This window comes from Phodopus roborovskii, unplaced genomic scaffold (genome assembly GCF_943737965.1).
Source record: "Phodopus roborovskii unplaced genomic scaffold, PHOROB, whole genome shotgun sequence".
Lineage (NCBI taxonomy): Eukaryota > Metazoa > Chordata > Mammalia > Rodentia > Cricetidae > Phodopus > Phodopus roborovskii.
This window is the reverse complement of record NW_026126044.1, coordinates 126,715-150,270: the sequence shown is the minus strand read 5'-3', so window position 1 is coordinate 150,270 and position 23,556 is coordinate 126,715. Positions and strand designations below refer to the sequence as shown.

At 38.3% G+C, this 23,556-nt stretch overlaps 1 protein-coding gene across 1 annotated transcript; it reads left to right on the top strand.

Moving 5' to 3' along the window:
• The first annotated feature begins 6,723 nt into the window (after window positions 1-6,723).
• Fundc1 (FUN14 domain containing 1) lies at window positions 6,724-23,238 on the top strand. The gene is made up of 5 exons (XM_051179352.1): window positions 6,724-6,870; window positions 7,523-7,679; window positions 10,820-10,895; window positions 21,043-21,171; window positions 21,798-23,238. Exons 1-5 carry the CDS (start codon window positions 6,843-6,845, stop codon window positions 21,873-21,875), a joined length of 468 nt encoding a protein of 155 aa, XP_051035309.1. The 5' UTR covers window positions 6,724-6,842; the 3' UTR covers window positions 21,876-23,238.
• Window positions 23,239-23,556: the final 318 nt, after the last annotated feature.

Below are 23,556 nucleotides of genomic sequence, written 5' to 3'. Positions count from 1 at the left end.
AACCTAAACAAGACAATTCCCCACAGGCACAGCCAGAAGCGTATCTCCACAGTGATTCTGGAGCTCATTAAGTCGACAACTGAGAGTAACCATCATAGATACATGCCTCATATATCAATATTTGAAATATTTTCTGAGCAAAAGAACTAGTATTTGTTTTATTCCCATTCCTTTTTTTTCTTCCAAAGAATACTATTTGATTTAAAAAATAAGTTAACTATACTCTTATGTTTCAGTAAAAGATAAATGGTAACTGAGATTCTTTTAAATGCTTGCAATGAGGTTTTTTTTATTAATTCCTTGAGTATAAAAATATATAAATGAACTCCATTAATTGTACCTTGTAGAACTGAGAGGGGGACATTTCCAACTGAGAGAATAAAGCCTGCATAGCTCACCCCTCTTCTTCTACCAACTCAGCACTCCATATTCCATTTGAGCAATGTTTGGATCCCCTTTTCAAGTGAAACAGAGACTCCAAGGTTATATCAATCAGTAGGTACACTTTCTGCATCATTTTTACTTTTCCAAGGGGAACTGACAAGCACTTTAAAAAAGACAGGCTAGTTTGGTGAAGGGGCTTGAACCCTGAGGAAGTGAATAGCTATTGTAGGGCAACCTTTCCTGAAGTTCCAAACCTGGCAGCCAAACTAGAACCTTTCTGGGAGCTGCTGTAGAGCCATCACTTGGCTTCCTGTAGAGGTCCTGATTGCAATTCAAAGAGTTAATTCAAAATATTTAACTGAAAATCTGTGGCTGGGAATTGAATTGAAAATCAGCAGTATTGGATACTTGAATTTTTTTCCTCAGAGATCCAAAATCATAATCGACCGTTTTCCCAAAGTAGGAGAGAGCACAGCTGAGAGGCAGAGTCAGGAGAATGACTGAGCAGTGGGATATGCAATGGGATATCACAAGGTAAGTTGAGGGAACAGTAAAAAGCCATTGAGATTGTTCTTATTCGTGTGTTCTGTCTTGCTTTTAATGGATGGGCTTGATGTTCTGGATGCTTCTCTGTTGAATGTAGGATTCGAAACATTTTCAAAAGATAAGTTACTGGAGTGCCCTCAAAGAACCGGTCCATTTCCATCCACGCATGAACTGTCAGCCTGCATTGGATGGGAGTGAGAAATGTTATTTTGAAATCTGCTTATGAGCAGGAAGGCTTAGATCAGGGAATGGGGCTGTTGGCAGCCTTCCAGTCTCCTGACATACTCAGAGCTGGCTGCACTGGCCTCGTGCTTGCTTTTCGCTTCCCCCTGAGGAAGTGTGGTGAGTTATTAAAAAAAATAGCCAGAAAAGAGAAAGCCACAGAAGGATTTTTCCGTGGACCAGCCAACATGCTTTGGATAGCCTCTGATAAGCCAGGTGCAGCAACAAATTTTGTGTGTGACTTTAAGGGCTTGCATCTGATGGTGTTTGTTTCCTGTACTCTGCCATCTGACTCATGTGAACAATTTTTCTCTCTGTGTATCCTTAATAAAAATGTGTTTACTGATCTGAGATGGTGACTGGTTTCTTTTTCCATTAGATAAATAATTGGATGACCTTATTACTAACCTCATCATTCTCTGTATCTATCTTTGAAAAATAAATTGTCCCCCTCACACTGTGGGGTTTGGGGGTCAAAATAAGAAACCGTGGACACTGTGGGGTTTGGGGGTCAAAATAAGAAACCGTGGCCTCTCTTTCCCTTTCCTTCTGTTCCTTGCTTCCCCTCTGTCTCTCCAAGATCATGGGGCATTAGAACTCGACTGTTTTCAAGGCATGATGCAGTATTAATTCAACTTCTGCAGAAATATTATTTATTTTTGACAAAAAGAGAAAAATTCTGTTTAAGTTTTTCTTTATGTCATTGGGACATTGACTTCTTCAAGTACTGTTTCTCTCCCATGGAGATTATAACCTGAAAAACATGATAACATTATTGGCAAAACTATGCAATATTTGGATAAATGAGGACTGTCATAGAAATATTAGGGCTAAAAATCACCAGTAGAACTTGGTATTCTCACATACAGGAAAAAGTAAACATTGCTGAATGAATTAAGCAACTTTTTTTTCCCTAGAGTTTTGAGAGAAGATCTTGCTTGTAAGGATTCAGGCATTACTCTGGCCTGCCCCTGTAACCTGGCAGAATGAACTCAGGCAGTACTCTTGTCAGCCAAGGATTCCATGAGTACTAGTCTGCAGGCAGGTGTAAAGGACCCCTTTAAAAGACAGACCCCTGCCCATTTACCTCTCTTTTGCTCGCCTGCTTTCAGTTGGCCACCAGCTACCCCCCTTCAAACCCTCTCTCTCACCACGGCTCCCTCTTCTGTTCCTGGTGTCTCTATGTCTCTTCCCTTCTCCCTCACTCCCCTTTCTAAATAAACTCCTCATTTAAGCTCTATCTGCCTGGTGTGTTATTCCCTCCCGTCTCAGTCACCCTCACCTGCTATGGAACCTGCTATGCTTTCCCACATGGTCCCTTACCTTGGGACCCCACTCACTTGGGACCCTCACTCAGGACCCTCACCCCTTTTCCAGCCTTTATTCTTATAACTGTAATGAAAGAACAACATTGCTATATAGATCATGTTGGTTTGGAACTTGAGACTTTTCTGCCCCAGCCTCCTGAGTGCTAGGATTAGAGGTGTGTGCCACCATACCTGGCTGTGAAAGTATTCTTTCCACCCTTTGAACTTGTAGATAGTTTACCAACCGCACAATGGACAACTTGTGGCTCATTTCTTCTTTGCTTCTCTACACAGCTCTCAACTTCATTAGAAGACCTTTGATGGTAACTCAAGAATTGTTTAAGTTTTGGCTCACGTAATACAGGTAATAATGTCAAATACTAAAACTATATGAAAAGGCATACCTAAGGAGACGTTTTTCAATTGTGTTGTACACATAATTATTATTGTGGGCAGAATGAACATGTGCCACAGAGGAGGACTTTGGGGAGTCAGCCCTTTCCTTCCACTAACCAATATTTATACACTGAGTCATCTCTCTGGCCCAAAGGACCTGTCTTAATTCTTCATCTCTCTCTTGTGTGTTCTTCAAATGTTTCTGTACATAAATATACACTATAAGAATATATATATATATATATATATATATATATATTTGTTGTGACTAAATTATGAGTGATATACTGGCCAGGGACTTGAACAATTCAGGAAACTTGTATATTAGTATTCATTTCAGAGCAATAGACAATAGCCAACAGAATTTTTTTTTAGCATGTAAGTCTTCACTTCCATAGTTACAGATACCAGAACTGAAGTCTTTGGGGGCAAATAGGTCAGTGAGGTGATCTAAACTTAAATCCTCCTAAAGCCACATTATTTTTCAAAAATAGTCCTACTATTTTTAGTTTTAGAATAACTTTCTTTTGAGGTTTAGATGACCATTAGCATTTTAGGAAAATTGTAATGAATACAGGAAAAGTGGAAACTTATGTAGGCCATAAGAAGAAATGAGGGCAATAGGAATAATAAAAGATTAATAAATCAGAACAAATCTGCCCCCATATATCCCTTCAAATATTTTTGAAAAAGGATGTGTGAATAGAATGGAAATATCCATCATTTGGAGTCTCTAGGGTCAGTGACAGCTGCTGCTTGATGTGTGAACTTGGATTGATCTCAGACTTATGGAAAATCCAGAACAATTGGACAGTTACAATATGCCTAGAGGCTCAAAATATTCAAGAGATTTTCAAATTCTTGCTTTATAGATGTTGGATTTTCCGTTCTATTCATACATTCTTTTAAAAGAAATCTTCTTTTAGTCACATATCTCTAGCTTATTTCCAATGGTCATTTTCCTGCCTTCCCCCAGAACATGGATTCAGAGTTGTCTAAACCCATTGTTTGAATTGCAATTCTAACAACCTCCAACTAAAATCCTCATTCACTTCTGTGTTTTCTGAGTTTTGATTGATTGGCAATTTCCAGCCAATTCTAGGTGCAAGGGTCCAGCCTCGGCTCTGGTTCAGGTCCTGAGGCAGGAAAGGAGAGTCAGCGAAGGAAAACTTCTTACCACCAAGTTGACTGCACTCAAGTGGCCCTGAATAGCTCATGGAGTCATTATTTATACTTAAAAAGAATTTAACTTTCCAATTACATAAACAGCTGTATTACTGTCTTCTATTTTTAAGGGCTGCATCACAATTTAAGAAACACATCATAATCATTATGAAAGTCCCCATTGTTTCCCTTTTATGCTTCCTCAAATACATCTTCCCATCCTCCACATAATCTTATTCTAGATATAACATTTTTTCAGGCTTAACTAAATATCAAGCCAGACACACCCTGCTCTTGCAGTTCTTATGCCAGCTACTTGTGGTTGCAAAGTTAAAAAATAATAGACATGGGCACAACACTTTAAGGACAGCTATATTCAAACCCAGACAACTCTTTGAGGTCTGCACAAGATAGTTCCTTTTTCTACAAAAGGATTCCATGTGTCAATCGCTCTGTAAAAGGTAGGTTTTGAGAAAGCACTCATTCCCCACACCACTATGCCATACTTCTCCCACCAGGATAAACTCCTGTGTATGGTAAAGACAGAGTTATTCATCTCACATTTGCATTGTAACTTTTCCTCTTGGAGCATGCCAAATCCTACCAATGTTTCTATGTTTGGTGTCCAGGGAACTTACTGTCATCAGTTGGCACTTTGTGTATTCCTGAGGCTTTCCCCCTATTTTGTGTATGCTTGCCTTACTCTCCTTTCCAGAACTGTGAGACATGGTTAATGTTCCAAGTGTTGTTTTCTCATATATACCTGTCTCAATTGAGTCTGAAAAGCTCCCAAGATTAGGAGTTAGTAATTCCAGATAAGAGATTTGAGAAGCATTGGCCCCCTGTCGAATCTTAGGGGAAAGTATTTGAAAAGGAACAGAATTTCCAAGGTATATTATAGCTATTACATGTGTGTCTGATGAAGTAAAACTAAAAACCAGCCAAAGAATCACATATATAATGACAGAGAAAAAAGCCTGCAAGTTGCACAAATTTTGCCAATTCCTACACTGTCCCACGGTCGTTTCCAAGTGAGAGTCTGTTCAGATGTTTTGCCCCGTGGAAACCCATTGGACAGGCAGTCATATACTGATCCAAGGCTAGGCTGTACAGCTTCCCACACCTAGGGTTGCATTTTTGTATGCCTCGGGCTAAGGGACAAGAAAGGTAAATAATTCAATGTGTAGGGAAACTACCTGCTTAGAGGTATTCTATCCCATCCATCAAAAAACTGAAAGACATTTGCAAGTTATATAAATGAAAAATCTAATAAGGTTTTTAAACTGCCAGGATTTGAAATATTAACTGCAAAGACAATATTATTAAATAATGTACTTTATACTAGAATGTCTTAATTTTCTATTAATGTTATCACAAAGCAGGCTATTCAATTTAAGTATATAGCTAGTTCAGATAGAGCTCATGTTTTAAATATGTTTAGTGCTAATTTATGTGAACTTGGGTTACCTGTTTGGTACCCAACATGTTTTTATATTCTATGGAATTCCATGGATCTTTATGATAATTCCATGGATCCCTATGTCAGATTTAAACAGTAACAATGATTCTAAACAAAAAAAAAATCTCAGCATGGTGGTGAACATCTGTAACCACAGAACTGCAGAGAGTGTGACAGAGACAGAGGAATCCAGCATTGGAGGCCAGCCTGGGCTACACAGTTTGGGCATGTGTAAAAACAAATGAGCCAGTAGGGCTTGGTGATGGATGTTTTAATCCCAGTACAGGGCAGACAGAGGGAGATAGATCTGTGCAAGTCCCAACCTGGTCTCCAAAGGGAGTTTCAGAGAACCCTGGGTTATGTAAGATTTTGTCTAAAAATAACCAACCAAACAACCAAAAATACGAGCTAAAGAGTTATATCTGCTTGACTATCAACCAATTCCATCAGAGCAGTCCTATACTTCCTAGCAACAGGGCCCTTTAAAAACCTTCTGTCCTGGTGACCCCTTGGAAGTTTGTGAGAAATGTGGCTTGAAACTGGGATTTCTCATATCTTTTGCCAGGATATTGCTTAAAACACATTTTTTACAAAACACCTTTAAAATGATCTTGACACTTGTTAATATGGGTAACAGATCCGTTTCTATTTGAAATATAGAAAAAAGCTGGAGATTTATAGTACATAATCTGAGTGAAAGGGTCAAGGCATGGGATCCTACCTAGCAAGGGGAGACATCATGGCAGGAGAGTTTATTGCTAAGCTAACCTAAAAGGGTTACCCAAGAAAGGTCTGGGTTATTAGATACCAAGTGAGGAGCGGAGGGGAAAATGCTGTTAATGTCAACAGGATTCTTGCACAACTGGAGGCCAAAGATAGGACCTAAAGAGGACATCTAATCAGAAAGACAGCTCCACAGGAGCATCCTGACTAAAGACTGGTTAAGGACAGTCCACCGACACCAGAGTGGCTGTCTTGTTCTATTATCCATGTAGTTCCTCCACCCATTTCTTCAGTTAAAAAAGAAAAGAAAAAAAAGGATAACGAAATTTTCTCTTGTAAACTCTAAGAGGGGGTTGGGAGATTCCCAGGCCCACCGGTGGAGAAGAGCACGGGACTACAATTCCCATAAACCCTTGTAGGGCGGCGACCAACTAGTCCGCCCCTAATCTCCGGCGTTGAGGCTGCGCACAAAGTGCTGAAGGCGCTGTGCTGGGAAATGTGGGCGGTGACAAGACTATCTGGAGGAGGAGGCTGAGGAAAAAGAGAGACCATAGACTTCCACCTCCGCCTAGAGCGCCCTTTTAAGTGTTGGGGAGAGGAGGGCGGGCAGGGACCACCCCGAACTGGCCGCTGGCGGTATCATGGCGTCCCGGAACCCCCCTCCCCAAGGTGAGCAGCCAGGGCCCGAAGTCTCTGGGACGCGGCCCACAGCTCTCGACCTTGCTTTGGTGCTTCTCCCTTCCCCTCCTCCAGTGTTCTGGGGCTTGGTCGCTACACAGCCACTTTGAGCGACCCCTCTCCGAACCTGATGTTTCCTTCCCCTCTGCGGAACTCAACACGCTCCCTTACATCCTACCAAGGCCGGCCCTTGCCCTGCCCCCACCTCGAGCCCTTCTCCATCTTGCTACAGTAGGGGGTTTGGTGGGTTGATTGGTTGGTAGCGTTTAAGTCTTGTCCTGATTTCCTTGGCTGGGTTCCTGACCTGTTCTTTCAGGGGAGTAACATCCCCTCCCCCTTTTCCCACTGATGGAAATTGACCTTACTATGATCGGGCCGGTAACTACTGGAGGTTTTGTAACTCAATTGGCCCCTAGCTGCGTGTCCCTGTGCCTTTAAAAAGGAAATGGGGATGCTATTGCTGTGTCCTTCACTCTCCAGGCCCTAGTCTCGAGTTAAACTTACTCATTTGTTTCCGAGTGGTCATTTTTACTTGTAGGCCTGACATGACAGTGAATTATCACAGGTTTTATGAAAACAATTTCTGAGAAGTTTCTGAGTATAGATTGGTTCGATTTATGTTTTCATCTTGTGTTTTTTAAAGACTATGAAAGCGATGACGAGTCTTACGAAGTGTTGGATTTAACTGAGTATGCAAGAAGACACCACTGGTGGAATCGAGTATTTGGCCACAGTTCGGGACCTATGGTAGAAAAATACTCAGTAGCTACCCAGATTGTAATGGGTGGTGTGACTGGCTGGTGAGAACATCTTTTTTCATTAAATTTCAGTGGGAACCTAGGTATTGTCCTTTTGTAAATGGGCCTTACATCATCAATGGCTCTCCACTGTTAATCCCAGAAGAGCACAATTTTGGGGCTTTTTGCTGATGGAAGCAAGATCAACCTTTAGACACTTCTTGTTGGATTTTGATGATTTCCCTCTGACACAGGCCCACAATAGTTCCACTCTTCCCGTTATCCTTCCTTTGATTCATTATCAAATTTCCAAATTTAACAAGTAAGTTGTTACTTGCTATTCAGTGCCAACAATTGGAAAAACCCATGAGAATTCCCACTGCAGCACTGGCCTCTAGAATTCTCAGCTCTGTACATAGAAGCATTAATGCTCAGTAAAAATGATTCATGATGATGATTTTTGTGTGCTAGTTCAGATTATGATAGTGCTTTGAAGATCTGAGAACATTGCTTCTGTGTTAGAATTATGAACTGATTGCTTATTCTGCAACAATGTAGAGTACAACAAGGAATGGTTAATGACCATTAACTAGGCAACAACTTAGATCACAGGATTACACTGTTGTTACTATGTATTTTAACTCTTTTGTATTTGGAAAAAAGGATTAACCAGACAACTAGGGGCAGAACCAGTTCAACATTTTGAAAAATTCTTTTGAAGTGACAGTGCTTAAATTGTCAGCACTCCACCCCCCCACAATCTAAGGCAAACTCATCTTGTGTTAATTGAAATACTTACATACATCCACATGGCATGGGTAAATGACATTTCTTCATGTGTGTTTTACATGGACCTTGGAATAATAATGGTCCCCTATACCTTCTTGTAAAAGTCCTTTTACCCTTTTATAATTTAAAACAAACAAACAAACAAAAAACCCCAACTGTTGTGAAGATATAAAGATATCATGGCACACAGACACAGTATATTGCCTTATTGAAAAAGGATGCAATTAGAACAGAAATTTCTGCTGAGGGCCTTGATCAAGCTGGTGATTCACCTCTGTCCCCCTTAAATCAATTCATGATTTGGTGCCAGAGGTGATTGTTTAGATGGAGCCATGGCCAAAATCCCAGTGTTAAAAGATACTTTTAAAATATTTGAGAAATAGAATGAGAAGATTACTACATCTTGTAGACCAAGAAGGCCTATAACTGCCAGGTTTCCTTGAAAAGCCTAAAGGCAAAGCAGAAATTAGTAGGGTTATCTTAGTGACTGCTTGCTAGCGATGGTACACAACTTGTAGAACATCCAACTTGGAATATTGTGGAGACTTGTCTACTTCTTTTTCTCTTTCTGAGCCTTTGTTACTGACTCCTGTATGAGGAATGAATTCTTGATAGTAATATATACAGTTGGATTACCAGTATTTGCCAATTATTCAACCCAGGAGCTATGTAATAGTTAGTGGTTTTTTGTTTTTGTTTTGACATTGATCTGTTTGTATGTGGGACACAGATGTGTCCCAGTACATGTGAGGATGGCTCATAGGAATCATATCTCTCTACCATGTAAGTTTTGAGGATCAAACTCAGGTCTTCAGGCTTGGTGACAAGTGCCTTTACCTGCTGAGCCATCCTATGGCCTGAAATTTATAATGGACACTAATATACAGGTGCTTTTTGTTTTTATCTAGTGTTGGGGTAAATTCAGCAGGCAAGCACTCTACCTCTGAGTGACATTGGCAGATACATAGGTGATTTGCTGTAATGACTTGGACTTGAGTATAGATTCACTGAAGTAAATTTTTGTAATGCTTCTTAGAATATAGCATTGGTGTGATATTGTGGTGTAAAAGAGAAACAGTTAATAAGCATGAACCTAACTTAACACTATAGATCAATTCAAGATAGGAAATTGGTCTGTATTTACCTGATGACATTGTATTTAGCTATAGGTAGGTAGCTGTAGGTTTTGACCATGAGAAATGAAAACTAGTGTGGGAATGGGTGGTTTCTAGGAGACCCAGAGGCCTTCAAGACTGAATCTGGTGTTGTTAAAACATGGTGTAGAAGCATGGTTATGAACACCCAAACTACATTACCAAGATGGCTCTACATGTAGGCTTGATGCCAAGCTTGGTGACCTGAGTTCTATCAATAGGATCTTATGACCCATATGGTAGAGAGAATCAACTCATGTACATTGTGCTTGGACATCCTTGTGTGAATACACAAACATACCCACCCCCCCCACACACACAGCACAAATTATAACAAAATAACAAAAAGGAAAACATAGTTTTAGAGATGGCATACAGAGAACTTTCAGTTGAAGATGAGGGAATCTGAAATGAATATGAAGTGGCACATGGAAAATGGTACCATCACATAGAAATTGGAGACTTAGTAGCAGGTGTTTTAGCTGTGTTTGCATCCCTATGACATGATTCATATTGAATTAAGGACTTACCATGTTCCAGTATGATCTCATCTTATATAATTACATCAACAGAGATCTTATTTCCAAGTAAAGTCTCACGAAGGACAGTAATTTGGGGAAGACATAATTTGGTGCACAAAGCTTGGGTTAGAAATCTGGGTTTCTTTTGTGCTCTTTGGATCTGGAATAGTGAGGGGACTGTGGAGTAGAAAATCAGTACTAGATAAGGGGGCTATGAGAAATGTGGGCACTGTAATCATAAAAGTGGAATGACAGGAAGGCTTTTCTTAGGCAGAACTGGGCAGGAATCTATAGAATTGGGAAGATTAACAGCTCAAATAAAGATGATGATGCATTTGAAGCTAACTGGGTTGGAGGTGGTTTGGGTAGAGTGAGTGTAGGCCAAATATGTGGAATTTATTTATTGCATTAAGCAAAACAAGCAAATGACTTACTGTGGGAAATTTCAGCTTATACAAACGGAGAAGGAGTATGATGAGCCCAGGTACTCACAGTTGGTTTCAGTAGTTGCTATTTTTATTTTCCTCTTAAGTCTCCCTCTTCTATCCTTTCCTCATTTTGCAGCAAATCTCAGACATTTTAGAGCATGCGTTTTTAACCACACTGGAGGTTTCTGAGCAGGCAAAGGACATTATCAAAAGAAATGGAAAGGCATTAAGCTTTTATTAAGAAAGCAATAAAATGTAGAAGAAATTTAGTGCATCACTGATCTCATCTTTTGTTATTTCTGTCATTAAAGGTGTGCAGGATTTTTATTCCAGAAAGTTGGAAAACTTGCAGCAACTGCAGTAGGCGGTGGCTTTCTTCTCCTGCAGGTATGTTAGACCTTTATGTACTTCTGCTTATACCGGTAGCCCATGGGAACAGAGAATGTTGACTGAACTCATTTTATTCCTGTTCATTTCAATAGAAGGTAGAACTTTTGTTGTAGACATTAGTTTATGGCAAAACTACAATGAGTTCTGAAAGTTTGTATCTGTTATAAAAGGAAACCAAATATTTCTAGATTCTCTAATGTATGCACAACAGATATGGTATCAACTGTTAAGGAGATAACTTTGAGCAAGTTGTGATTGCATACATCCATGATCTCAGCTACTGAAGAGGATAAGGCTAGAAGACTGCAGGTCCAAAGCAAGACTTAGTCCTTAAACCAAACGAAACAGGGTTGGTGCTGTAGTTTAATAGTTGAGCTTTTGGATTTTACCAGTAAATGGGGAATATGGATATGTACAACCATATTTGGTTCATAGATGACACTGTGCATTCATTATATGTTTTCCATAAACTAATGCCTAGTTATGTCAAAATCTGAGCAACTATTAACATTTTCTAACATTTTTTAAACTGAATAACTAGGTGTAGACAGAAATAGAAAGAGACACACAGAGACAGAGAGAGGGAGAAAGAAATAGAGGCCTACAGAGGGCAAGAGATCTCCATGATGTTGAGACAGCTGTCTGTGATTTTAAAGGATACAATGTCACATATGGTGGCTGGTGATGAAGTGGCTGGTGGCCCTAAGTTGCTGACAGCAGACTGGGAGTGGAGAAGGCCTTATTCCTGGATGGAATTCAAGCACTCAAGAGGCTGAGAGACTAAGACAAAAGGATCTAGATATCCAAGCCTTGGGCTAGTTAGTTATATACAGAGGCTTTAGAGGGAAAAGAAAGAAGAAAGACAGACAAAAAGAAAGATGCAGAAAGTGGAAAGTTGTTTAAAAATAATCCTATCCACAATCCTATTTCTGAGACAGGTGGTTAAAATTTAAATTTTGTTCATCCAGTTTTATGAGTTGAAAATGTTTTGCTGTTAGAGAATGTTTATGAGGATATTATGTACCATTCATATCTGATTGGTATGTTTTTCTCAAAATAGCATTTCCTGAAGATCAAATGTAGTAAACTCAAACTTGAAAATATCTGGGAATGAATGTTAACAACAGTTTTAAAGATGGAGAGAACTGTCAGTTATACCAGATTAAAGAGATGATTGCTGTTCATAGCAACCAAAATGTGACTTTAGAACCTAAGCCATTGATCCTGTAATAACTAGTGTAGTCACCTTAAGTGCAAAGAGATAGTGATTAGATGAATTAAGTACTAGCCAGCTGTTTTAAGAATATATTTTCTATTAATAACAGTATTAAGGGTAATATTTCTTCTAGTAGAGGTAAAAGAATGTGATTAATTTCTAATTTGGTCCTTTGGAGGTATGCTAGTGTTTACATGCAAGAGAGTTTTGAGGTGATTTTGACTTGCATTTGTATAGAATCATGGCCATATTTAAGTCTATTGGTATTTTGAGAACTATGTCTTCAGTGCAAAGGGAACTAAGCTGAAGCAGAGTATACTAAAACTGTTAACTGAACAGAATTGTGTATCTGGTTCAATCTCTTTGTGCATGTTAGTCTCTCAGTCTGTTTTAGTTCATTCAGTAGTCACTGTTCAAACCCACATTTTATCATTGCTACTTCTTACTTTGCCAAGCTTGGTATTTTTGAAGTCTTGAAGGCAGAAGGGCACAGCCCCTGTCTGCATCAAACCATTTTCGCCCACAGATATAATTAGCCTTGAAAATGCAGTTGGAGGAACCTGAAAGAGAAACTAGAGAAAGAAATGGCTTTTAAGCTAATTGCCTCATATTCTTAGGCCTCACTCCATATTTCATAACCTTTGTTTGTAATTAAAGTTAAGTGTTAGTTTGGGTTAGGACTTAAAGCTTTTCTGCTAACAACATTAAATGTTTTTCAGTAGATGTTTATCATATTGCCTTCTTAAAATAGGTATCAGAGCAGGTCTACATGCAGTAGTATTTACAACTAATGAACCGTAACCAATGACAGATTTCTTTACTGTCCCTGTTTCAGTTAAAAAAATAGACAATGATATATGAGTATTTCAGCTTTTGTTAAGTTGTGTGTGTGTGTGTGTGTGTGTGTGTGTGTGTGTGTGTGTGTGTGTGTGTGTAAGGGACAGATACTTATATAGGGCTTGGTACAGACTAACCCACTACCTCCTCCCCCCTCATTTCCTCTCCCTTCAAGCAACCATTTATCACAGCCCTCCATTTCCCTCATTCGACTGACCAGTTTTTGGTCTTTCAGCAGTAGGTGTTTACTATTGGCTTCACATTCTGAGTATTCACTGTTAATTTTTTAGTTGTTCTGTTGTACCCCTATCTTCCCCCTATGTTGTACACCTGAATGCTTTCTGCTCCTCCTCCATGCCCTGTAGCTCCATCTTGAGTATTATTTCATAATTGTGTAAGGTTAGTTAGTATCTATGGTTAAATAAGCTGCTTGAATTCATGTTTGTTTTTAATCGAAAATTCATACCACATTTTCTGATCATGGTTTTTCCTCTCCCATGTCCTCCTTGATATTCCCCACTTCCACACCCATCCAACCCCAACCCTTCATTCTCTCTTTAGAAAACAGTCAAATAAAAAGCAAATAAACTAGAAAAAAATTCCTAATAAAACAGAAAAAGCACAAAAACCATTGTTTGGGCACTTATTTCCAGTAAGAAGTTTAAGATTTTTTTCTTTTGATGTAGTCTCATTATCTTAATGTTCTCTTGTGGGGATATGCATTAGCCAACCATTTAGTTTTCTGGAGAGGGCTGTCTGAAGCTCCTCTGTCCTGCTTGCTTTCCAGGCCTAGCATATGCCAGTTATCCGGGATTTCCCTTTCAGTACCATTCTGAATGCTTCTTTTGCTCTGTCTTGGGTTGTTTTCCTGTATCTCATGTTGTTATGTTTCCTATTTTCAAGAGACATATCTTCCCTTTACTATATCTTCAGGTATCTTAGTTAGGGTTTCTATTGCTGTCTACCATGACCATGACAACTCTTATAAAGGAAAACATTTCATTGGGGCTGGCTTATAGTTTTAGAGGTTTATAGTCCATTATCGTCATGACAAGAAGCATGGTGGCATGCAGGCGGACATGGTGATGGAGAAGGAGCTGAAAATCCTATATCTTGATCCGAAGACAGCATAAAGGGACTGCCACACTAGGCCTAGCTTGATTATATGAGACCTCAAAGCCCCCACAGGGATACACTTCCTTCAACAAGGCCACACATACTCCAGCAAGGCCACACCTCCTAATAGTGCCACTCCCTTTGGGTCAAGCATTCAAATACATGGGTCAATGAAGGTCATACCTACTCATACCACACATCAACTAACTTGTGGAGAAAATAAAGTCTAAAGCAGTCCTAATACCTGACCATTTGTATGCATTCCTCCCTCCCCTTACCTCCTAGTAAATGCTTAGAAGGTTTTTTGTGTGGGTGTCCCCAGTGTTCTGTTTTGTCACATTGATAGTTCTTGCTGTGGCCCATGTTCTTACTCACTGTGGTCCCTTTCAATTTAGGATTTTTTTTTTTATATTAGCAAACAAGTTCCTGTTCTGTGTTTATTGTCATTCCTGCCTTGCCCCTATATTTCTTGTGATAGGGTTCTCTTGGATTGACTAATTTTCATAGCCTGTTTTCCTGAGTTTTTAGTCTGTCTTTTTGGTTCATTTTCTGGCAGATACCTTCACCTTCATCTCTTAGCTAAGTTTTTTCATTTCTGCTTATTTATTTCTATTTATAAATTTGTTGGTACTGAGCATTAAACTCAATCCTTGTGCATAGTAGACAAGCATTCTACCACTGAGCTATATGTAGCCCCATCCTGTGTATATTTTTAATTCCTCTGAGCTATTTATGATTATTTTAAAAGATTAAGGAGATAGACCTGTGTTAATATGAAATTGACTCTCCTGCATCCCATTTGATTCCATCACCCCATCTCTGTTTTGAGTTGAAAATAAAAGGTTTTTTAAAGTATCAGGGGCTGGACTTTTTTTAATTGCCAAGTGCTAGTTTGAAGTAACTGCCTTTATAAGCTAAAGGTCTAGATTGTTGGTTCAAATGGTCTTCATGCATGGAGTTCTTAGATCTACACAAAATGTTCATTTACCAGTTTATTTTTCCAGTGTTATAGATAACACAGCTATTTGCAGTACTGGAGATTGAAGCCAGGACCTCATGCATGCCAGGAAGCCCTGTATCACTGAGCTACATTCCAGATCTTTAGCCATTAGTTTTTCATTCTCCACTAACACAAAGCAAATGTACTGAAACTTTTGATTGTCAAGTGTTTTTAGTAAGTATACATCCATTGCATTTCCACTATTCCTTTATGAAAGTACATATGAATTTCCCTTCTTTCCCTGCTATATTCTTTAGGAGGTAATCACTAGAACAGTTGAGTGTGACCTCAAGAAATAACCTCCCTGAGGACAAATGTCTACATACATTATTTTTAAAATTTTCTTGTCAGGGGTAGTGGTATAGTCTGCATAGTCTGCTACTAGGGAAGCTGAGGCAGAAGGATATTTGAGCTCAGAGGTTCAAGGCTAGCCTAGGCCATATGGTGAAACCTTGTTTCAGAAGAAGAAAAGGTATTCTAAAGACTTGTTCATTTATTAATTTTTATTAAAGTATACCAGTATTAAAGTATACCAGTAAGAACTTGGTTTTTTCTTCTATATTTTGTGTTAAAATCTAAATACCATTTTCTTGATCAAATTGTTACAGATTTAGCCATGGGAAGCTCTTTCCTTTATGCATTTTTCTTTGTAATCATCAGTGTTCATGTTACTCATTTATACATTTATTTACTCATATATTTATTTTGTGCATCTGTGTGTCTGCATGGGGTATACTAGTGTGTGGGTTCACTTGCCCATGTCTGTGCAGCCAGAGGTTGATGTGAGGTATCTTCTTCAAGCTCTTGCTACCTTTTCTGAGACAAGATTTCTCACTCCTTCTTTCCTTCCTTCTTTTTCATGATAGGCTTTATCTGTATCTTTGGAGCCTATCTTAGAACTTGCTCTGTTGACCAGGCGGGCCTCAACCTCACAGAGATCTGCTTGCCTCTGCCTCCCGAGTGCTAGGATTAAAGGTGTGCACCACCGCCTGGCTTGCTTGCCTTTCCTTCCTTCCTTCCTTCCTTCCTTCCTTCCTTCCTTCCTTCCTTCCTTCCTTCTCTCCCTCCCTCCCTCCCTCCTTCCCTCCCTCTCTCCTTCCCTCCCTCCCTCCCTTCCATTCTCCCATTCTCTCTTCTTATTGGTTTTGTTTTCTATTATGGTAGTAGGGGTCAAACACAGAGCCTTGTATATACTTGGGTGAGTACTTTACTACTAAGCTACATCTTAAGCACTTGTTTTGTTTTAAAATCTCTCCCTTCAGTTTTTGCTCCCCTAATTTTTATATTTGGTTAGTGTTTTTGTTGTTTTGTTTTGCAGTTAGTAGTAAACATGATAAACAAGTGGTGAAACAGTAAACTACACCCACAACCCCTTGTCTAAGTATGTACCCCCTTTCCTTGCTTGTTTATTTTGGTCTCCTATTTTCATGTTAAAAGTGTCCTTCCTCTATGCGTGATGATTCTTGGTTGTTCATATTTAAGAACTAGGCACTAAAATTTGATGGAATCTCTGAATCCGTGATGGGACTTCCCCTTTCTGGAAATCTAGCCAGTCTAAGAAAAATTAGCTGAAGACCCGAAATTAGGAGTTGGGGAATCTTCCTAATGAAACAGTCAGTTGGATCACTAATGGTGAGACTCACAAGTGGGAAGCCCCATCCATCTACCTACAGCTTTCAAGCAGCAATGAATCTTTGAAAGCTTGGTGCTGTTTTTAACGTATAATTATTTTTCATTATTGTGATTCCAGGGATCTAATCTAGGATGTCCTACCACTGAGCTATACCCTCAGCTCCTTATTTTTAACTGGGAAGCTTTTATTCTAATAAAGCCTCTTTATTTAATTTCATTAAATATTGAAATGCTGTAGGAAAGTCAAATATGGTTCAAAAAGTAGTCATCATTGTTCCACCTCCTCTCCAGTCTAGTGGTTTGAATTTCTTTATAATTACATAGATAAATTAGAAGTGAACAAGACTAAATTGGGTACTGTATGGTCAGTTATGAGGATGCACTTGCCTGCTAGGTTAGATGTACTTGAATTTCACTGGGAACAGATGATACATCCTTGATCATTGCACTGTAGCATGCTTCTCAGTTCAGACAGGTCCCCTTCAGTTTGATCAGGTTTCTCTCTAAGGGAAGATAGTCATGAACTTGTCAATGTCTTCAGAGGCTGGTGGGTTATATCCATGTCAGGTAGAAACCATCCTCTCACTAGTAAACATGATAGGACCCTTTGGGTTCATACAGTCCAGTTGCTTTGTTAGAGTGTTCTTTGAACCAGGTTGGTTAATATAACTTTGGAGATTTAGCATTTATTCATTGTCTTTATGATCACTTACCCAGTGTTTCTCATTATTTGTGACTAGGGACACAAAGGTTCACAGTTCACTGGGAGAGATATATAGTGGCAAACAAATGTAATCATCTGGTTGAAGCCGAGCTGGATGGGTACCTGTGGTGTGGAGAGAGTGCAGGAGAAAGGCTTGAATTGTTTGGATGTATTTTTTTAGAAGAGTAACCTGGAGGGACATTCATGTCCTAAGTATCTAAAGATTTCTTATTTTCCTTGCAACTATATAATACTTTACTTGTAAACAGAGTATCTACAAAATCTTTCTCAGATGAGCTGGATTTACTGACTTTAGTAGCAGCTACATTAAAAAATTATACATAGCATTATATTTGTGAGAATTTATTTCATCTGGCTGATTAGATGGTGTCTGTTTTTCACTTGTGTTGTTGGAGTAGATAAGCAGTCAACTCTGGGAGCAAATTTAAGGGTATTTTTTTTGTTTTGTTTTGTTTGTTTTGTTTGATCTTTTTTGGTTATTTTACCACCAATGTACTCATGTTACAAAGGTTTTACTACTTTTTAAAAATTCATAACTTACAGTGGTAAATCTTAAAAAGGACAGTTGAGTTTTGGATTTCCAGTGCGTGGTGACATGGATAACATTTTGGCATTTCTAACCAATAACCAAAGCCATGTACGTGTGTGATATCCATCTTTGTATTTCAGTAAGAAAGACATGTTGAAATTCAACCTAAAGTTAAATAAACTTAGTTTGATTACTTAGGCATCTCTTCAACTTTCATGGAGAGGATGCTCCTTTCTCTGAAGTTCATTGTTACCACTGTGCCTGTGATCCAAATCACTGTGTCAGGTTTTACCAGAAAAGATTTCATATGCCATTCAATTACTCTCTCTGAGGCTGGAGTCTGATGGGATAGCCAAGATAGCCAGCGAGTAGGAAGAACTACAGATAAACAAATTCTGCTGTGGAGTTAATCACAGAGACAATAGGACCTAAGATTCCAGTTAGACTCTTTATATGAAATCAGAATATTTTATATGTGGTTAAAAGCCTACAAAGAATGCATGAGATTGATGGAATAGTTAAAAGTTTAAAGAGAGGGGCTGGAGAGATGGCTCACAGATTACGAGCACTGGCTGCTCTTCCAGAGGTCCTGAGTTCAATTCCCAGCAAAAACATGGCAGGTCACAACCATCCATAATGAGATCTTTTTCTAGGGGTGGGGTTCCATGAGACTTGCCCCTTCCACACTAGCATGTCTGTTAGTGTTGTTGTTTTTCAGATTTTCTTTAAACAGCCATATTGATGACACTTCATGGATATAGTTTCCCTGCTATTTCTAGGAAACAAGATCTCACAGCAAACTTCTTGGTCTCCCAGCTCTTAGACTCTTCCCCCCTTTTTTTCTGCAATGTTCCCTGAGCCTTAGGTGCAAGAGTTGTGTTACAAATATTATCTGTCATGTCTGGGTGGTGTGTTGTAGTCTTATCCATCTGCTGCAAAGCAAAGCTCCTTTGAGGGTGGTTAAAAACTGTACTTACCTAGCTATCAAGATAAATATTTAGAATGCAGGTAAGAATTATGCTGGTCCTCTGTCTAAAGTGCACGTGTGTTAGCAATACATTCTTTCTTTTAATCTCTGGAAGACAACCAAACGCAATAGCCATAGTGTATATTTGGGAGTCTCTTGAACTTCCCTGACCAACTTCAGATGGTGTTTTTCATGCCTAGTACTGGAATATTTTGTTTGATGGTCAGTGGCTCAGCCCAAGTAGCTTAACTTGTGTGTGTGTGTGTGTGTGTGTGTGTGTGTGTGTGTGTGTGTGTTTGTACATATACGTGTGTGTATATAGGTACATTATATGTTTATATAAACACTAATGTGTATTAAATGTAACTTTAGGTAAATAAAAAATTTATGACTGTTCTAAACAATTTTTGTGCTATTTTTTCCTTTCCTCATGCCCCTTCTTCTGTATTGACTTCACTCCTTGTAGGCAGAGTTTTTCTGTGTCCCGGCAACTGGCTCCCAAATAACTACAGAGACTTAATATTAATTATAAGTGCTCAGTTGATAGCTTAGACTTGTTTTTAATGAGATCTTATATGTTAAATTAACCCATTTCTATTAATCTATGTGCTGCCCCAAGGCTTATTTAACTCATGTACATACTTCCCATCCTGCTCACATGGCATCTTCTCTTACTTCTCAGACTCCTGTCATGCCACCCTTCTTCTTCCCAGCCTTCTCTTAGTTTGGATCTCCTGCTTGATCTCTTCCTGCCTAGCTATTGGCCAGTTAGATCTTTTATTAAACCAATCAGAAGGTGCCTTGGCAAAGACACATCTTCACAGTGAACAAAAAAATTATTATTATTTCATAATACCCCTTCTGTGCCAATTAAGCCTCATCCACCATTTCCCCCTTTCATATCATTTGTATCCTACTATTCCCATTTCTAGCATACCCCATGGCTATAGTCCCCTTTTTTTCTTTTCTGATTTCTGTTACTCCAGGTTATATATGCATGTCTAAAGATTTGGAACTGGGAACCACAGATGAGAGAGAACATGTGATGTTTGTCTTTCTGGGTTTGGGTTACCTCATTCAATAAAATATTTTCTAATTCTATCCATTTACCTGCAAATTATTTCATTTTTTTTCTTTTCTGTATTTAAAGGATTTCTTGAGTGCAAGATTTTAATTCATTTTTGTTTTATGTATATTGGTGTTTTGCCTTCAGGCATGTCTGCATGAGAGTTTTGGATCTCCTGGAACTGGAGTTACAGACAGCTGTGAGCTGCCGTGTGGGTGTTGGGAATTGAACCCAGGTCCTCTGGAAGAGCAGCCAGTGATCTTACCCACTGAGCCATCTCTTCAGCCCTATTTCATTTTTCTTTACAGCTGAATAGTATTCCATAGTATATGTGTACCACATTTCTGTTATCCATTTGTCAGTTATGGACCTTTGAGGGTTTTTCCATTTCCCAGCTATTGTGAACAAAGGAGTGATGAACATGGATGGCTCAGCAAGTATCTGTGGAGTAGGATGTTAAGTACTAGGGGTATAAGTCAAGGAATGGTGTAGCTGGGTCATTTGGTAGAGTTACTTTTAGCTTTTTTGAGAATTTTTTCACACTGATATCCAGAAGGGCTACATCAACTTGCAGTTCCACCAAGATTGAATGGAGGTACCTTTTTTCCCCACATTATCTTCTGAAATTAAGTAGATCCAGAGCTAGTGAAGAGCCTTTATCAGGCCATTTTATATTTCTTTAATAACCTGTCAACTGATTGCCTACTGTTTCACATCTATTTAATTAAAAGGTCCTTTTGTGCTCACAGGCTTTGGATAATCTGTCTTTTTAGCTGGTTCCCTTTTCTAAAAGGTAGGCTGAAAGCAGTTATAATAGTTACAATACAGCTTTCTGAGTCATTTCCAGCCTGTACTATACTATTCTTAACCCACTGTTCATTGCATCTAAGGGGCACTCCTAAGAAGAGTGGAGACTTAGGGCTTCTTTGTTCAGTGCCTCTTGAATGAGTAAATTGGTGAGTCAATAACAGTTCTTTACGTAGAAGCTCCATGAATTCGGAAATCTAAATGTCCTTTTCCTTCTGGGATGATAGTCATTTTTATTACATGTTTACAGGTTGCGAGTCACAGTGGCTATGTGCAGATCGACTGGAAGAGAGTTGAAAAGGATGTAAACAAAGCAAAAAGACAGATTAAGAAACGAGCAAATAAAGCAGCACCCGAAATCAACAATATAATTGAAGAAGTAAGACAATGAGCAATTTTGCTTTTTTGGTAACAGGTTTCAGTAGAAAATATGACTGAGGATTGCATTGTTGTAATGATGTTTTAGCTACACATGATGGTTCGTGCGTATAATCTCAGCATTTGGGAGACTGAGTCAGGGGATTGCCATGAATTATAGCCTAGCCTGCCATACTGAGCTACAGAATAAAACCCCATTTCAAGAAAGAAAAACAACAAAAGAAAATAATGTTATTTATCTTATATTCAATAATTAAGTTTTTTAAAATTTGTGCATTTTTATTGTTAAATATATCATAAAGTTTACTGTGCTTAAGTATACAATTCAGAGGCATATATATGTATGTATGTGTGTGTGTGTGTATATATATATATATATATATATATACACATTCATGTTCTATATAATCATTACCTCTATCCATTTGTAAAATTTAAAAAATTAAGTACTATTTTCCCAAGTTTCCCCTCCCCTTAATCCTCTATTCTCCTTTGGGACTCGAAGTTAGAGTGTATATAAGTAGAACTGTGCATTTGTCCTTTTGTTTTCTGTCTTTTTTCAATGTAATATTTCAAGGTCCATTTGTAGCATAATTAAGAGTACTTTTATTGACACTTTGTTTTTAGGCAACAGAATTTATCAAGCAGAACATTGTGATATCCAGTGGCTTTGTAGGAGGCTTTTTGCTAGGCCTTGCATCTTAAGGACTTGAAGGCTCTATCTTAGTGGGTCCAACAGTGAGAAGAGAACTGGTGGCAGCAGGACGATATCTCAATGGCACAAGCCCCAGAATCTCCAAAGTAAGGAACACCCAGCTGGACAATTGCAAATGCAACAGCTTAGCATTTTGCCACCTGAAGCTTAACAAGTTAGTATCTGCTGTAAGACAACTTATATGGTATGTAAACAATAGTATTCTTGAGCAAATCATGACTTTTGCCATTTTTTAAATTTACATTTGTGTAGAAACTAGCCTGTGACTATCATCATTGAATATTTGAAGATAGAAACAAAGCTATTATGTGAACTGTCCAATGAAATAGTTCCCTGTCTTATTTTAAATGTTCTTTGTGCTTTACTGTATAGTGCCAATTATTTAAAAAGTCTTTTAGCTTAAATATTATGGCTGAATTTTTAAAACATGTGTTTGCAATAAACTGAAGAATTATGTTACTCCTTTGTGGAAGGCTTTAGAAACAACAGAATTATTAAGATATTAAACTCTTCAGATGTATCAATCTTTTTTCCCTCCTGTTTGTTACTTTGCTAATGTAGTGTCTTTTACATCAAAGACTTTTTAAGGAAGATTCCATGCCCAAAACACTTTTTTCCTTCTCTGATGTCTACAGCTATTAAAATATTTCTTTGTATGTTCTAGTTTTTGAGTTTGTTTGATTAATTTATCCCAGATAGCCTAGACAGAATTAATTTGGGTGTATGTTATTAGTTGGGTCATTGATACATTTTATGAACTTCAAATGAATCTCATTTTTTATTTCTAAAAATACTAATTATAATTTTGGCCCCTTCAACAAAAGATACAGATTGCTTTAAAATGCTTAATAGTATAATATAAATTTATTGTCTGAAGAACTGTGATTTTCTTTTAGGCTATAAAATTATAGCCTAAATATAATTGCTTCCTTGATTGTGTGGCTCTCATGTATTGGTAGCATTGTGTTGAACACTAGGTCAGTTTATTTGTTTTTCAGAGCCAGCATCACACTTTCTCAGAACCTCCCTTGTCCAAGAAGAACTTTCTGTATTGTTGGTCTTGCTTATTGAGTTCTAGGTTGGCATTGGGGAAAACAGCAGAACAGTATAGGTTGAAGTCTTCAGATTGCAAAGATTGCAGCTATTCAGACTATTTCCTTGTGATAGAAAGCACTCATGGTATATTCTGTGTATTGAAAATGTGCCATTTCATATTTCTGATATTGGTTACAAACTGTGTGTTTTTACTGTCTTGAAGTTCTTTAAAATTGAATGTGAGATTGATTTTTAATTTCTTTTATTCTCATTAGTGCCTCATAGAATGCTAAATAAAACTCAGTTTCTTAATATGAAGTGATTGTGCTTATAAATATTTGTTTTTTTTTTTTTTTTGAGCTTTTCTCCATTTTTAACTGAGTAAGCTTTTCATTGCTATTAAAAGGAGTAAATATCTTGATTGTGTTCAGGTCATGTTGATAGAATCATGAGAACCATGGCCCTGCTTCTGAGCAGCACACCGGAGTGCTCTTGTGCAGGAAGGCAACCTACTTCAGAGAATTATAGTCTAAATTTTCATTTTGATGTTTATAGTGCCTGTTCCTTGGGTGATATGTTAGGAAAATAGGGAAAACACAGTGTGTTTGCTTTCAAGCTTTCAGTTAGAGGTATTAA

What these genes read in the sequence shown, in the direction of transcription:
- Fundc1 (XM_051179352.1), top strand. Translation starts at nt 6,843, where the DNA reads ATGGCGTCCCGGAACCCCCCTCCCCAAG. An exon ending in GTGGCTTTCTTCTCCTGCAG is followed by an intron (nt 10,896 to 21,042) that starts GTATGTTAGACC and finishes ACATGTTTACAG; the next exon opens with GTTGCGAGTCACAGTGGCTA. An exon ending in TCAACAATATAATTGAAGAA is followed by an intron (nt 21,172 to 21,797) that starts GTAAGACAATGA and finishes CTTTGTTTTTAG; the next exon opens with GCAACAGAATTTATCAAGCA.